Source organism: Amblyomma americanum, chromosome 1, assembly GCF_052857255.1.
Source record: "Amblyomma americanum isolate KBUSLIRL-KWMA chromosome 1, ASM5285725v1, whole genome shotgun sequence".
Lineage (NCBI taxonomy): Eukaryota > Metazoa > Arthropoda > Arachnida > Ixodida > Ixodidae > Amblyomma > Amblyomma americanum.
Genome location: NC_135497.1, coordinates 133892500 through 133908683, shown reverse-complemented (window position 1 = coordinate 133908683; position 16184 = coordinate 133892500). Strand labels below are relative to the sequence as shown.

The 16184-nt window shown below is 49.9% G+C and overlaps 1 protein-coding gene across 1 annotated transcript in view; it reads left to right on the top strand.

Annotated features, from left to right (window-relative positions):
- Positions 1 to 14999, top strand: part of Psf3 (DNA replication complex GINS protein Psf3) — a 43601-nt gene extending 28602 nt beyond the window's left edge. Inside the window, exon 3 of the mRNA XM_077646959.1 lies at positions 10617 to 14999. Within this exon, the coding sequence (XP_077503085.1) occupies positions 10617 to 10853 (237 nt within the window). The 3' untranslated portion in view covers positions 10854 to 14999. The remainder of the gene's footprint in view (positions 1 to 10616) is intronic.
- The last annotated feature ends 1185 nt before the right edge of the window (positions 15000 to 16184 follow it).

The window sequence follows — 16184 nt, the reverse complement described above, 5'->3', positions numbered from 1 at the left end:
CTCTTATGACGTCTCAGAATGGAGTGACGTGACACCTTGACGTAAACGCAGACTCCGTGGTTTCTAGCGGCTAGCGGTTCGGTGGGCAACCTTCCTTTGCCAGCCTCAGAGATTCGAGACATCCATGACGTAAGGAAAACTCCTCCAAGGTGGCACCTCTTGTCCTAGGAAGTCATCACGCTTGTACTTGCGAGATTGGCCTGTGGCGGCGATACCTGTATTTTGGTTCTTGCTATTTTCTACAGTACAAGAGCTTTGTTTTCAGTAAGAGTGGCGTTTTTATGATCAGGAGCTGCTATTCTATCGATACAAGCCAACTTCAATTTCTCCTCAGTGTCCCTTTAACTGAATGGAGGTGTAGCCTACCTTCTGGGATCCGCGAATAGAATAACTGGTTTTGGGGAAAGGAAATGGCGCAGTATCTGTCTCATATATAACGTTGGACTCCTGAACCGCGCCGTAAGGGAAGGGATAAAGGAGGGAGTGAAAGAAGGAAGGAAGAAAGAGGTGCCGTAGTGGAGGGCTCCGGAATAATTTCGACCACCTGGGGATCTTTAACGTGCACTGGCATCGCACAGCACACGGGCGCCTTAGCGTTCTTGGTGTGCGATGTCAGTACACGTTAAAGATCCCCAGGTGGTTGAAAAAACTGTCTCTGCACCGTAGTTTACTTGCGGAATCGGCCAGTAATGGCGACATCCCTATTTCATTTCTTGGCCTCTTTTATCCCATAAAAACTCCTTTTTTTTTTCAGTTGAAGTAGCGTCTCAGTAGTTCGAATGCAGCAATCTGTCTATACACGCAGACTTCTATATCTCCTCAGTGTCCTTCTATTAGGGCAGGTGCCTTTGTTGCATGCAGTGCGCATCGGCGCTTTTCGCGCGCAGGGTGTCGCCACTCCGTCCATTGCTAGGGACGGCGTTCATCGGTAGTCCTTCCCGCTTCTGGAACGGAACTCGCGAGACCTCCGCGAGCTCATGCGCTGTTCCGTGCGTCGACTTCTACACTACGGTGGCAGCTGTTGCGCATACCCTTGAAAGGCGCTGCTGCGAGCAGCGGGAATATCGCCTCTGAACAGTGGCGCTAACAAGCGCGCCATCTAACGGGATATAGTGAGGGGAAAAAGACTCGGACGACATCACCTGTGGTGTCGTGCAGAGCAAGAGCGCTTGCTGCTGAACCAGGTGGTCGCCGGAACGGCCTGTAAGGCGCGCATGAAGAGAACTTTGTTCCACACGACTGGGTTATTTACTGCCGGGCAGTACTTCACTACGTCGTATTCTATACGCAATTCATATTGGTTCTCTGGGAAAGACGCGTGATGTCCAGTCCCGCACCTTGGGCGGTTGCGTGTGCACTGTTTGCAAAGCTGCGATCTCAACCGGGGTCCTTGCAGATTATTCTTACGGGGGACTACCGACCCACTCGCCGCTCGTCGAAGGAGGGTGCGGGCCGCTATACAATTCAAGAACGAAGCGGTTTTTCCCCGTCAGAGGACCCCCTTCCAGCCAGTGGCGTCGGCTGATTCTCAAGCGCCTGCTAGTGTGACAATGCAGGGAATGGCAGATGAAAGGGGATAATCCTCGCCCTGCATTGACACGCCGCTCCGTGCATTGCAGTGCTAGCATGGTTCATGAGAATCTGTCGATGTCATTGGCTTGAAGAGTCTTTTGACGGGGAAAAGCCGCTGCGTTCTTGAGTTGTATCCGTCTTATAGCACGCCAAGAAATTGCGCAGCGTTGATTCGTCTGTGTTCGTCTCTACGGTCGCATGGGCCTAAAGACAGAAACGAGGGCAACTTAGAAAATGTTTTCACTATGTACACAAATGTATGTACTGTGCGCAGTGCGGTAGGCTTATGTGCGGGATTATCCCTGCTGAGCTGTAGGTTGACGGGGTTGGTGATTTTACAGCGAGAGCTGTTTACCTTAGGTTAGGAACAGTACAAGGGCTTTCTTGGGACGAAGCTTAGTGTAACCCGTGGAGCGCCGCTCGTGCACAGAGGTCGGAGGGGGGGGCAGTGCGGAGTCGCCGAAGTCGCCCTGCCCGGTTGGGCGTCTGCTCTCGCTGAATTTAAATGGACACTGAAGGGGAGTACTCAGTCAGGCTAGACTGATAGGTTAGAGTCACATGGTACCAAGTATGTAATTTTTGCCGGAAACAAAGCTTTTTTTTTAAAGCCAGAAAGGTGCGTAAAACCGAAGTACACGCAGCGCCGCCACGCACGGATTCGTACAACTGCATTTAAGGCATATGTACGTTTGTAATCTAGCATTTGGAATTAGGTAATCTAGAGTTTACATAGTTTCTTTCGCACCCAAGGAGCCTATTTCTACCGCACGCGTGCGTTGCAACGGGACGCAGCCGCACACGATGCAGCGTCTCCGAGGGCATCTGCCTTTTTTGGGTGATGGGAGGTATAGCCCGCCAGCTGAGGCGGCTTGCACTTGCACCCAGCCGCTGTGACAGCTGACACGACCGGCGGGCTAGTTCCCGTTTCTCGCCGCGTTTACGGTCTTCGGAAGTGGCGCCTCTGATTGGTCGGAGGTCTCCATTGAAAATGCGTTATTGAAATGACGTCACTGTGCCCATTTGTCGCGGGTGGTTTGAATGTGGAAGGGTTTCGGGGCTTCATTTTCGACTTTCTCAGCAACACAGCACCTTTCCGCGTAGAAGAAACGTCGGCTGTGTTCCCGACTAATAGTCTGTCCGTATTGCTTAGGTTGATATTTCCCTTTAGTGTCCGTTTTAACAAAGCTAAGCCCCTCCTTAGCTTAGCTTAGCCTCCAAGCTTAGCTTAGCCGGTATGCTTCTTTTCTTTTCTCAATGCGCCATTTATTGAATGCATTGGAGCCCCGCCAGAAGAACAGGTTAAATGTCGCTGGAACCCTATTTGACTCTCTAACTTCTCGGGATTGCATCGCATGAAGGATACCAGGCTCAAGTTTGGCGGCGCGTTCTCTGCCACTCGCGCAGAGTGACGGCAACCCTCAGTCGCTAGTTGCACCACTCGCGTGTGTCCATCTATTTTTATATTTCCTTGGGGTGTCTGTCGACATCGGGGGCAGGTGCCGTCCACTTGGTGGGCGTGTTATGGAAAAGGGCAAGTGCGTTTCAATCGAAACGAGTTGGCTGAGTTCATGTTCCAGCCTTCAATCAGATTTCCGCGGGTACCTTACACGGACGTGGAAGGGAGTGATATAACGGCTACATATCCGTTAATTGTTTTTGTTTTCATCGTGCGACCTGGTGCCGTTCGTCGTGCATTGTGCGTGAAAGTCTGTTTACCGCACCGTAGCGTGAACGGGCTGAACCTTGCATGTGACAGTGCAACCTCGGCCCCCGCTTCCGTGGCATTGAGAGCAGCCGGCAGCGAGACGCCGCGGAGTTCGACCTTTGCAGTGCGTTTCGGTTGCCACCTGCCTGCAGTAACGAGGAACGGACGAAAGAGCGAAGGAAACAAAAATGAGCGGGGGTTTGTGCGTTGTCGTGCAGCGCGCCGGCGTGCACCTGATCGCTCCGCTGTTTCCGTTCGCGTTGGCATTTCCGTGACGTCAGCGGCCGCGACCGCCAAAGCCGGTGTCACTGTATACGTTCGCGACCACAAACCGCCGGCGCCTGCTTCAGCTTGGTGTAGTTCGCAGGTTGTGACGTCAGAACAGGCGTCAGAAGTGTCGCGCCCGATCTCCCAGTACATTTCCACTTCACGTCGCTGGATTGAAGTTATTCCTTCGCCTTATGATGGACCTTATTCGAGGGCGTGTTCGTTTTCTCGTCGAGACATAGCGTGCGCGGCGTGAACACTGCTGCGCGTTGCAGTACGCCTCGGTGAATCTGTCGAGCCGGGTTGGTGGTGCATTTGAGTATAATGTGAAGCGAGCGTCTCCGTGTCGCCCCACAGGAAAAAAAAAAAAAACAGGAAGTGGGCGCATGAACGCTCGTCGTTTGTGTCTATAGTCATTTCATGCACTTGCATGATATCTGCGTCCGCGAGTATTGAGTTGAATCAAGGACTCGCAACGTGCGAACTGCTCGCACAGCCGCTGGCATCAGCTGCCGCTCTTGTCCAGGCGTCGGCTTCCTGGGCTGGCTGTTTTTTTCCGGCTTGCTTCAGGGCGCAGTTCGCGTGCGTGATGTCTTCGGTCGTTGTCTTCTGCAGGCTACATCAGCCCACTCTCCGCCCTCAGTAAGGGGCGGAGGAGCCTGGGCAGAGGGGGGTGAGAAATCGCATTTTGCAAATAGGACCCCTCTTCCGAAACGCCCTCTACACGAGATGCCCATAAATACGCCCCTGCGCGCACTCCCCTGTGCGTTGTGCGTTCACTCGTTATTGGATCATGAAGTAAAGCGTACGGTACACTAAAATTATCTTTTTCTTCGTAATTTCCCTAGAATCCTGGCAGCCTATTCACAGAATTGGACGAAATCACACAATGACCTAGTATATAATATACTGCGTGAATTCGTCAAAGTTTACCGTGATTTCTTTTGTTTGTTTCGTTTCAGTGCCGAATCTTAAGCCGAGCCTAACCCTAACATAGGAAGAAAATGCGGCAGACTGTGATGAACTCGCGCCATAGATACACTGTACACCCTTAAGAGTAGTTATTGATGTCTACAACTCGCAACTTTACACCCCTCAAAAAGAGCATCGGTCGACAACAAAACACTCATACACTATAGGGGCTCTACACAATTACATCCGTACTTAAAAGGGTGTTTGAACAGGTCAGAGCTCTTAGGAAATGGTGTGCCAGTACATTGCACGAGTGTGATTGGGTGCTTGCCCTTCTCCATAAGTTATTTTGTTGCGGCGTTACAAATATATATAGAGCAGCAGTTCCTCCACATTCCACGAAGCCGACTCCTAACAGCAACATTCAGCAGTACATGCTATACTTTCAATCAAAATTGCCGTTTGGGCGAGTTGGTGTGACATGATTCGAAAAGACCAGCGCGGAAACAGACAGGGACACGAGAAGAAAAACACTGACGACAGGACGAGCGCTGACTAACAACCCTTTATTGTCGAGGAACACCCAGCACAATATATGCCAAAATCACCACGTGACAGTCAGGGGGCCAAAGATTACAACCTAATCCACAGTCATCGAGGGGCAGCCAACACATGCTTGAACCAGAAGGAAAAACCACAAAAAGTGGGAAAAAAATAAATGAAAAAAAAGGGTGAAACTTTATGAAGTGAGCATATCAAAAGTACTTTAACCAGCTATACCAAGCTATGCTATACCAAGCTGCAACAACGCAGTGCATATTGCGTAACTTCAGCGCTCAAGGGTTCCGAGGGTATCAGAAGTGGAGCAGTACGTGTCCACGACAGAGACACATTTAGACCTGGCAGGGCATGCACGGCTCCAGAGCACCAGAACGCCCCGCATACGGTTATGCTGGCACATTCGCCGAGCTTAGAAAGGCCACATATCCGACCTAGCAATTAGTGCGAGTGGCCTCACTTGTTATGCAAATGTATTTTATTTTTGAATTAACCTCTGACGGCGCAAGTAGTGAATATAACTGCGCGCACCGAGCTGCATGTTTCGCACTTAAAGTGGTAAAGGTAAAGTTTAATTTACGCCGTATTATGATACGCAGACGCATGAAGGGCTTCTTATAAATTTTTAAGAACGCTTGCACCCGAGCAATCCCGATGGGCATATTGGCTGTAAATCAGCCCATATAACATCCGAAAGATAAAATTGTGTGCCGAATGGGTGTTACCTTGTTGTAAGGGTGGTATAGATGGAAGTATGCCCTTAAGGGTGTAGATCCAGTGTATTACCCCTGGGGCAGTGAGCCTTCGTCCAGGTGGGCTCACACGTAGTGAGCATTTGTCCGGTGATATTTTGTCCGGCACCCGTCCTTCTAACAGTCGGAAATCAACTGTTTCAAGGAAAGCCAGAGTTTTGAAGTGCGAAGCACATTTGACGTCAGTTGGACGTAATTTATCTTAATTATTTTTTCCGGTCCGGCTCGTCTAGAATGCGTCGCGTTGGCCGACTCGACGAATAGAGATTTCTCGTTTCACTTTTTTTTTTTTTTTGTCCGGTGAGTTCAGGCTTGCCGCGCTTGCACTTCGGCGCACGGCGCGTGACACGATTAGTAAAGCCCGCGTGTCCGCTTGCCTCTTCATGAAAAATTAAAACAAAATGCTCCGACGTCTCGCCATGCAAACCAACTCGGCTGATTGGCCGGTGGCATTGAAGATACGGAGCACATCGATATACTTCGCCCGTCGTTGTCGTTCAACTGCTGCAGCGACGGTAATTATCTGCACACCGGTTTCTGAGCCGCCAGCTTCTCAAGGTAGCCTACTGCGAGGCGTCATAGACAGTTTACCTACGTTCAGACAGTTATCTCTCTTAAGTACTCCTATTGTTTTTATTGTACTAAACTAGCCGCGACGCAGTTGCTTCTTCTGTAGTTGTGTTTCTGGGGGCACTTTTAGTGCCCAATCTGTAATGACCTTAGAGCCAGTCAGATGATTTTGTTTTAAAATGAAGGGACCAACAGAACGTCGTTGCCCGTGAGGTTGTTTAAACACTCGTGAGCACCGCGCGCATTTCAAGAAGCCGTTAAGCGCTTCCGCTTATGGTTTCAGCACACTGGACAAACACAAAAATACTGAGACAACAGAAACAGTCCTTTAAGAAAAAAAAAGTGCATAGAGGGAAGCAAAGGCGACTTTCGTACTCAAACCCCCGTTAGTCCCTAAGTTTGCACACGACACTCCTCTTGCCACAAATGCGTGCCGTGCGCAAACTCAAACGGACTAGCTGCTGAGAAAGAGACTAACGGAGGTACGTGCCGCAACATAGCAGCACGCGAAAATCTCGCGAGAAGACATCGACTGCAGTAGTTGTCGTTTTTTCGAAGCGCCGGATGTCGTCGAAGGCCAGTTAGAGCACCGCCGCTAACCGTTCCGAAGCGGGTATTCTCTTGCGTGGGAAAACACCTCGTGGAACCGAAGCCAGCGGCAGCTGGCTAAGTGCATAAACAAGTATTGCGAGCTTCAATACCTGTGGAATGTGAGTTGCAAGGGTTAGCGTTAAGCAAATACACGTAGCTTCATTTCGTTGCCATTTGTTTGCGACCTTAAGTGATGTTATGTAAGTATCGGCGACACACTAGCGAAACGGTGAGTGGCAAACAGTCAATTCCCCGTCGCCGCTACCCGCCAGTAACGCAAGACAAAGTGAACCACGACCTTGTATACTTGTTTTCAACAAGCCGCAATATGCAGCTGCCAGTTGCTACAAATAACAACCACCTTATCAGCAAGAAACGAAAACGATTTGCGGCTGTGAAGTACCGGGCGTAAGGTATGCACGGTTTGGCGCTTTTTTTTTGTGTGTGTGTGTGGGGGGGGGGGGGGGGGGTCAAAAACGGGATTTATACCGCTGTGCGTATGCTCTAATGCTTACCGCAGATTGTTGCAAAAAGCATATATGACAGCAAAATCGCCGTACTTTGCTCTAAACAGCAATGCGTTTGACAAAACTGCGAGCGGTAAGCCCTATAGCAGTCTGTGTGCTTCGTACATATAAGGCTTTTATTTCCTCCTCGGGACCGTGTGCTGTGATGGCCTGGTCATAATCCGCGTTGGGTTCCCAATCGAAAGGTTGGGAGCTCGAGTCCTGGTATTTTCATGCGCGTTTATTCCTGTTTCCTTTGTTGTTATTATATAGCGTACGTGCTGTCGGAAACTATCCCGCTCTAAATTGCGCTGGAAATCACGCTTTGTTTGCATTTTTCCTTTAAACGGCTCCTCCCGGGGACTACCTATTGCACCCCTTTCCAGGGGACCATCACTTCAACCCTTTGCAGTTACCGCGGTGGCTCAGTGGTTATGGCGCTCGGCTGCTGGCCCGAAAGACGTGGGTTCGATGCCGGACGCGCCAGTCTAATTTCGGTGGAGGCGAAATTCTCGAGGGGTGCGCACTGCGCGATGTCAGTGCACCTTAAAGAACCCCATGTGGTCGAAATTTCCGGAGCCCTTCACTATGGCGTCCCCATGGCCTGAGTCGCTTTGGGTCGTTAAACCCCGATTAGCCAAATCAGACCAAACCTTTGCAGTTAGTCCCGAAAAGGACTAATATTTGTGGCAAGTCAGTTATCCTCCAAAAGGACTAAACTCTCGCCCCATTTTAGTCTGTCTTCTTGCAGTAGTTTAGGGCGCAGCCAGGGCTTCGCGCCCAGCTGTGTCGCGGTCCCCTTTTCATGTCCGCCTCAGCGGCGTCTGCCTTTCTTGCGCCGTCGAGCTGCCACAATTCACGCCCCTCTCCAGCCCAAAGAGTGTACGCGTGTTGGCTTCGCATTTCGGCAACAAAACGACCTTGCAAGGTCTTGATGCCTTGCTGTCGGCTAACCGTTGTGCCTGCTGGGCAGCATTTGTAGCATCTGTTTTAGAACTGCGGGTGGGGGCAGCGCGGCGACCCCTTTCCTGAAAATATAGAGAGTCAAGTCAACAGCGTTGAGGTGTGAAATGCGGATGTCCCCCTTGCTCCCGGCGATAACCCTGGTTTCGTCTCAACACCTTCGTTTATTCGCTCTGTTCGCCGGTGGTTTGGTCAGACCTCCTTCTCACGCAACATTCCCGCGAGGTCGGGACACTAGGCAGGCCCACCGTCTCGGCAGCGAGATACACGTGCCCGGCAACCAGTAGAAGACAAGAAAACCAAAACTGCATCAAAGAATCTTTTCCTTTGACTGCGGCTAAGTGAAACAGAAGCGCGTAACGAAAAATCGCCTCGGCGCCTTTGTTTAAACGCCGCCATTCGGCGGAAGAACGGCGCTGAGGTGTAGCATATCCTGCCTGCTCGACGAAACAGTTCTAGTATATGGCATAATAGAGAGAGACGGGCTAGTTGGTGACTATTAGTAGAATGCACGTTATTACCGCGCTCTGGCCTGTTAGTTTCTTCCTCGTCCCTTGTCTTTTTTGCGTGGTTTCAAGATGTATTCTAGTATATGGCCCCGACGCGATCATAAGCGTCGAAAGGAAGGGAAGAAAAGAAGGGGGGGGGGGGGGGCATGCGCGAGTGGAGTTCGTACCCTCTAATAAAAAAAAAATACGTAGGCTGAAGGGTCGGCGCGTAGAAGATGGAGTAACGAGGTATTTCCCGTCGCGTCTGTATTTATCCTGGTGACACGGCTTCTAACAGGACAGCGTGTGAGATGCCGTCGCGATATATTTAAAGTGCCGTTTACGTTTAACCCAGCGGCATTGGCCCTCAACGCGGCTGCGTCGACACATGACTCACGTGCCAGCGTGAACGCATGTCTCGCGTGCTTTCTTGTAGACCTTGAGCTCAGCGGCTCTGGCTTTCTAAGAACCCACTCTGCTGCCTTTCTGTTTATCGACGTTACCCCCGTCATTTTCCGTTCCATAGTTGGACTTTGTCCGTAGTTTAAACTGCTACGATGACCCTTGGGTGAGTAGATTTTGGAGATACTGCCTTAGTGGGCAGCGCCGTCGGCACCTCGTCCTGAGCAATTCTAAGGACTTACGCACACCTCTGCATATATAGAGCGTGTGAGCGTCTCCCCCTCTCACGCTTGATCTGCATTCTGTGCCCTTTCTGCTTAACGCCGGAATTTGTTTGTTTGTTTGCTTCTGCGAACGTTGTTTTTTGTGCCGTTCGGTGCTGCTGGCTCCTCACGTAAGCTCATTGCAGTAAAAATCCTGCGCCGTTCTCTGCGCTATCAAACTCGATCGGTGGCGTCAATTGCAGGCGCATTCTATGCACGCGCCTGTGAAATAACGGACAGGGCGGCTATACAACAGCCTTAGCCGGTATGCACGTCAAATCCGCGTACGGCGACATAACAGGTCCTTGGAACAGCCTCGCGCCAATCACTGTGTTTGGTGCTTCCGAGGACGATTCGTCACGCTGCTCGAATTTGCACGAAGAGAAGCTTGAGTGCTGTGTGACGCAAAACGCCGAACGCTGTCTCGCCATCTGGCGAGAAGACGTGGCGTTACTTTGAGGCTGGAACAAAAAGTTTGCAATACTCACGCGCTATTTCGAAATTTGTTGGCCGAAAGCCCGCCCCGACATTCGCATGGCGGCAGGAGCTGCGTCCTATGCCAGACCTATTAGCGCCCAGAATCTGCAGCTCATTTCAAGGAGAGCGCCAAGTTGCCGCTCGCGGTCTGTGGCCGAAGCGAGGGTGGCGCAAAACAGAAGGCAGTCCCACAACTTGTCGGGGATGAAAAAGCGGAACAGGGCAGGAATGACTTTCGTGCACCAACGGCTTTCGGCTCAAGTGGTGCCGCCACGTTCCCCGTCCGCGAAAGCAGTGTTTCTTGTGCGCGTTCAGAGGTCGCGGAACGGCAGCGCATGCGCTAACCCCTTGCGTTTGCGCCCGTTTCCAGTGCTGACACACGCTACCGAGGGCGTCTCATTTCGAGCTGCTTGGGCACCGCCTGTGCGCTTTTGTGATTTTACTTAGCGCGTGTGGATGACTTTTGACACAATTTCGAAGCAAATTGCTGTTCGAGGGGTTTCATGTATAAGAGTTTTGAGCCCGCGCGAGGGCGACGATGTGGCCGTGGAGGTGTAAGCTTTTCGGGTGCCCTCTCTACCTTCGCGCAGGCGTTCAAGAATCGGTTCCGGCACATCATGGACTGCTCCCAGGGAAGCTTCAAGGAGGATTTACTGGACCTGACAGCACGGCTGGACATGTCCGAGCGCGCCCTCTTCGCGTTGGGCCGCGGGGCCCTGGAGGACCTTCAGCGCTGGCAGCGGCGCCAGTCGCACCGGATTTCCACGGCCGCCATGGTGGCCAACCACCGCAAGCGCAAGCGAGCCGCCCTGACTGACTCGGTCTGACAGGACAACCGTCGGTCCGACATCTGGCCACACGTCCACAGACTAGACTGAGCGGTGCCTTTTTTCGGTGTGTGCGTGCGTGTAGCTTCGCGAGGAGTGGTCCTTGTACGGGCCAATGTAAAAACGAGGATCTCTTGCAGTGCAAGCGCAGCGCCGCTCAAACGGAAAAAAGAATTAAGGGTCGAAATCTGGTGAATCCTCGTATTTACGGAAGAAAAGAAAAAGAGCTCGAAGATTTTTACTGTGCAGATGTCCTTGTTTAGTTTGCAATGAACTAGGCGTGCTTTTATAAAAACGTTAGGCCTTCTATTGAATATCTTGTCGCCTGTTTACTACTGTTGTCCATTGTTCTTTTTTGTTGAGAGGAAGTATTCGTAGCTACGGCTTTGTTTTTGTGTTCAGTGTTTGTTTTTCTTTTTTGTCGGGAGCAGCTATTCGTAGCTGCTGCTTTATTTTCATATTTTTGTATTTGTCAAAAGATTAGAGAAATCAGAATTGCCGTGTTCTTTATTAATATAACATCAGCGAGGTTTATAATCATAGCGCGGTGTAGAATTTATGCGCGGGTTCCTGATTTTCCATTTTTAGTTTTTCTTTTTCTTGAGGGTGGTGGTGGTTGCGGTCGCTGCAAGGTCGACGCTTAACATGACATCATTAGACTGAGCAGCATGCAGTCGCAGAAAATGATGACGCCCTATTACAAAAAAGCCGTTATCTCCAAGTCGCAGCGCGCCTTTTTGTTTGTTGTTGCGAGGAGGCTCTGCGCTTGTTCTTTACTAATTCCGTCACGAAGCAGTCGAGTCGGAAGACCTTGAGGGTGCCGAAATTGCGGTCGCGGCAGGCGGCGACTGCAGGTCGGCCTTCTGTGGGATTGCCGTGCGTCACAAAACATCATAAAGTTTGGCGCATGCTATTTGACGTCACGTTGCGGTGCGGTCGATTGCCGGAAGTGCGAAAGTCCGAAAACGCGTTCGTGTGCGTGCGTGCGTGCGGAAGGGGGGGAGGGCTATTTCGAGGTTTTTCATCGGCAAGACTGTCTTTTGTTTTTCTCTTCTGCTAAATTTTCCTGTGATGTTTATTTCTGCCCTTTGCTGTATCCCGCGCTGTTATCCATGATCAGGGATTGCATACGCTTTGCTATGAGGAAGGAACCCCCTCAAAATTATGTCTACAGTTGTGCCTCGTTAATATGGGCACTTTGGTTCCCGAGAAAAATTGTCCATGAAGCGAGTCGTCCATAGCAATGAGTCGTGAGGGAAAAAGCAAGACAACAAATGCTTTAAAAACTACTTTGCGATTAAGATGTGCTAATGTGTATATTGGCTGACAGTGAAGTGGAAATTAGTCAAATTCTTGGAAGGCCAAAGTGCCTTATCCTATGGTAGCCATTATATTAAAAATAATGTTTTGCAGTATGGAGCGCCTCAGTGATGGCGTCTCATGGCCTGATAACGCATCTCCTACTACGGTTTTTCAAGTTTATGAACCACTAGTACAGATCGCTGTAGTACATATCGGTGCTCGGACGACTTCATACATGGGTTCAAGTGGGCTCTACGCATTTTCACCGTGTCCGTTGACCGAACAGTAAGTTTCCATATTAACGAGTCGTAAATGCGTTGATAAAGTTTGGCCCCCAGAAAAGTTGTCCATGATTCGAGTCGTCCATGTTAACGGAGCTCGCACAAACGAGGCGAGACTGTATACTTCTTTGAAGTGTAGGCTTCAGGAATTGAGTAGCGGGGTCCATTGCTCTTGCAGCTGACCTTAGCCGTTTGGTAGCTCCTTGCGACCCATGTGTTGGGATCCCCTTCATTTGTGTCCTGGATGCTTGTCCGGAGCGCACTGAATCGGTTGGTCCGCGCCATTATGAGGGAAATTCGGTCTCGTTCCGCGGATGGTGATGTTACTTTCTGATTGTCCACGTTCAGAACACTTTCTCTTGCACACATGAAGTGCTGAATACCACCTCATGGCTGTGGAAAACTCAGCGGCTCCCTGTAGGAGTTGCAGGCTCGAAGATCTGCACGGTCGCCGCTTTCCAAAGTCGCCAGCGCCACTTTTGTTTCACGCGCGATCGTGGCATTGCATGACTGTCTGGTTGGAAATGCGAGATTCGCCACGACCGTGCACGCGCCGTCTCTTTAGGCGGCCACGTTTATACCGTGACTGCAAGTCTCGTTCTTAATGCCGTCGTTTTTTTCGCAGCTTCGCGTTTCGCATCGTATTGTCCAGTTCCATTATGCAACACGGATGCGAGGAATATCCTTTTTTAGTGCGAAAACACTTCTATCCGCTCTTTCTGGGTTTCAGTTGTGTCTGTGTGAAGCCTGTGAGTAGCAAGTGTCAGCAGGTCAGTGGACACCTCTATTGCGCTTTTAGGTACGTGGCGGTGGTGTCCACCTGCAAATAAACAGTGCTTTCACACAATATTTCATGCTTAGCAATGCTAAACCGTCGCCCATTTTTTTCTCTTTTCTCGCTCGATACGTTTCCTTGTTTTTTGTTTTCGCTCAGCCGCACTCACGTTGCCCTGCTGCCCTCCGGTGTCGCACATTAGAGCCCGCTTGGTGCGCCATGTCAGGACAGTCACTTACTGGGTTTTCGCTATGCGTTGCCTATGCCGTGTTTAGCATTTCAAAATGCGTTGAAACGGCAAAAAGCAATGTCGTGTGAATATGTCATGGCTTTTGTTCGCTGCTTGTCGAGATCAGTGCTGAGTTACCCGCTGATGCAGCGACTTGTTAGCAAGCAAATTGTGTGTCAAAATAACTAACTGGCTTCGTGAGATTCCCAAGTGCCAAGTGCTCTACAATTTAGCAACTATGTCTTGCTCCTTTACCTGTGCTCGTTTGTGTTACTTTTCATGTTGTCGTATAACCGTCATCGATCGGCCCTAGGCCGGTGATTTATAATTTTTATCGTGCCCACGTAGCGTGGAAGTTTGTGAAGTTAGTTAAAACTAGCGACGTTATTGCATTTAGAGGCACAATCAAGCGGTGGACTTATCTTCTGGTTGTAAAGCCATCCACTCGCTATTCTTTATGATTCCTGGTTATGAATGACGAGTAACTTGTATGGGTGGTAATTTTCTGCTCTGCAGATTGTGTATGTGCCCTTTATTGGAGTTTATGTGAAAGTGTCAGTTGTGCCTGGATGCCTGAAGCAGGGAAGGCGAGTTGCCTCGTTATAATTCAAAGCCAAAGCTGGTTTGCTAGGGTACTATTCCTACTGTAATTTTGCCTGCGTGCTTGTTCCCACGAAGCCGCTCACCTGCTGCCTTGGGAAAAGGCAGACTCACCCTGACAGACGGCAAATGGTCACTCGTATTGCAGTGAAGAGGATGAATCGTGTTTCATTCTTAGAGATTTGAGGAATCGTGGTAGAATCGTGCTCATTAGAGGGACCCTAAGCCTTTATTTTCAAAGTGAGCTATATCAATGAAATGGCAACTGGCATTAATGACAGAATGCCTCCCCCCCATTTTCCTTTACAAGATCCAGACATCCCAACCCAGTCATGTGCGCTGGTAGAATCCCAACTCACTCGGAACCTTCTGCCAAGGAATTTTCTCTGGCTGCATGGCTGGCTCAACTACTCTTTAACTGTACTACTTTGTACACACTCCCTAAACTGAACTCTAACATCCATTGTTCAAGTCTGCAGGTTTTGCTGATGAATGCACTTACTAGCTGCTTCTTGTTATTTTAAATCACTTTCTATTTTGTTTCAGTACGATTATACACAGGGCATGCCTTTTCTGAATTGGAGTTAAATTTTGTGTGCTTTTGGCTTGTTTGGTTTATGGGGTTTAACGTCCCATAGCAACTCAGGCTACGAGAAATGCCGTAGTGAAGGTCTCCGGAAATTTTGACCACCTGGGGTTCTTTAACGTGCACTAACATCGCACAGTACATTGGCCTCTAGAATTTCACCTCCATCGAAAATTCAACCAATTTGTACGTGTTTAAACTGCGGCATGTATAGAGAAGTGTTACAGGCCTCGACACAACACTCCAGAAGTGCGAGTGCAGCTGTTGGCTGGTGTTTCTGTAATGCGCATGCAGATGTTGCGTCAATAAGCATCTCATATTTGTCTTTGTATTTACTTATATTTACAGAATAAAATTTCTTTGCTGTTTTGGAGCCTGCTTGCAGCAGTTATCTTCTGCGCACTACAGCACTGTCAGCAGAGGTGCACATCACAACACGTCGTGGTCACAGTGCGAAATTATGGCGTACATACACGCCTACTTTGGATTAAACTATGCATTTGCTGGCCATGGGAGAAGTGGAAAACAGAACGTTCATGTTCTGTGGTTGGCAAAACTTTCAGGGCTTGCATTTTTCAGCAGCCCAAGCTGAACCAATGTTATTGGACTATTTTCTGTTTGTCCCGTTAACCGTGACCTTATACGTAATTCCGCAAGCAGGCTTTTTCACAAGTCTGTTGACTCAAGAAAGGTGGCCAACCGACAGCTTTAGGCAATCCCCTAAGCGAACAGTTTTTAGTTTTACCTTTCAATTGCGTGTTTCAACCTTTCAGTGCGAAAGCACTACTTCACTAGCAAAGCTGAAAAACCCCGAGGTATGTGTGAAGCCTCAACCTTTGACAGAGCTCCAGCGGTGGAGGCCATGCGCAGCTGCTATTAGCGACTCTCGTGTATTGCCTTTGTCAGATGGGAAGAGGACGTGGCACCCGAAAGCGTCGTGCCTCGAGATTTCGCATGACCTTTCGAGCCACCATCGTCCTTATGTCATCCCCGGCAAGATCCCCTTTTGCCCCGAGTAAGTTTGGTTTGCCACAACGGCCCTGCCCGGGCACAAGTGGCTGTCGCGCGATGACGTGCTTGAGGCAGTTGCACCTAACATGAAAGCAGTCAGGATCACCTGTGTGGCAGCAAGTCGACGGGTAACCGGACCTTCTTTACACCTGGAATGTCATGAAGGACAACAGTTCCCTGAGAATGGCTTATATCGTAATAGATACTTCCAGAGGCCGCACAGATGTCTGACAGCTGGCCCCTCAGATCTGTAAAATTTTGCTCGCCGAGGTGATGCTGTTCACGGCACAGGTAAAATCAGACCTGTTTCCATACCCTCGCGAGTACTTCATGGAGGCCCGACACCCTACCACCATGTGCAGCGGCACATCTTGCTGATCAGCGGATTAAAATTAGTAGGGGTGCTCGATGAGGAAAAAAAAACGAAGTGCTTCACAGCATGATCTAGCAATGGGTGGAGGTACCGAACCGTCTGATAATACCTAAACAAGTCAGCCACATGACGAAGAAGGAATTCTACAATTATACATTATGAGAAGTGCACAAT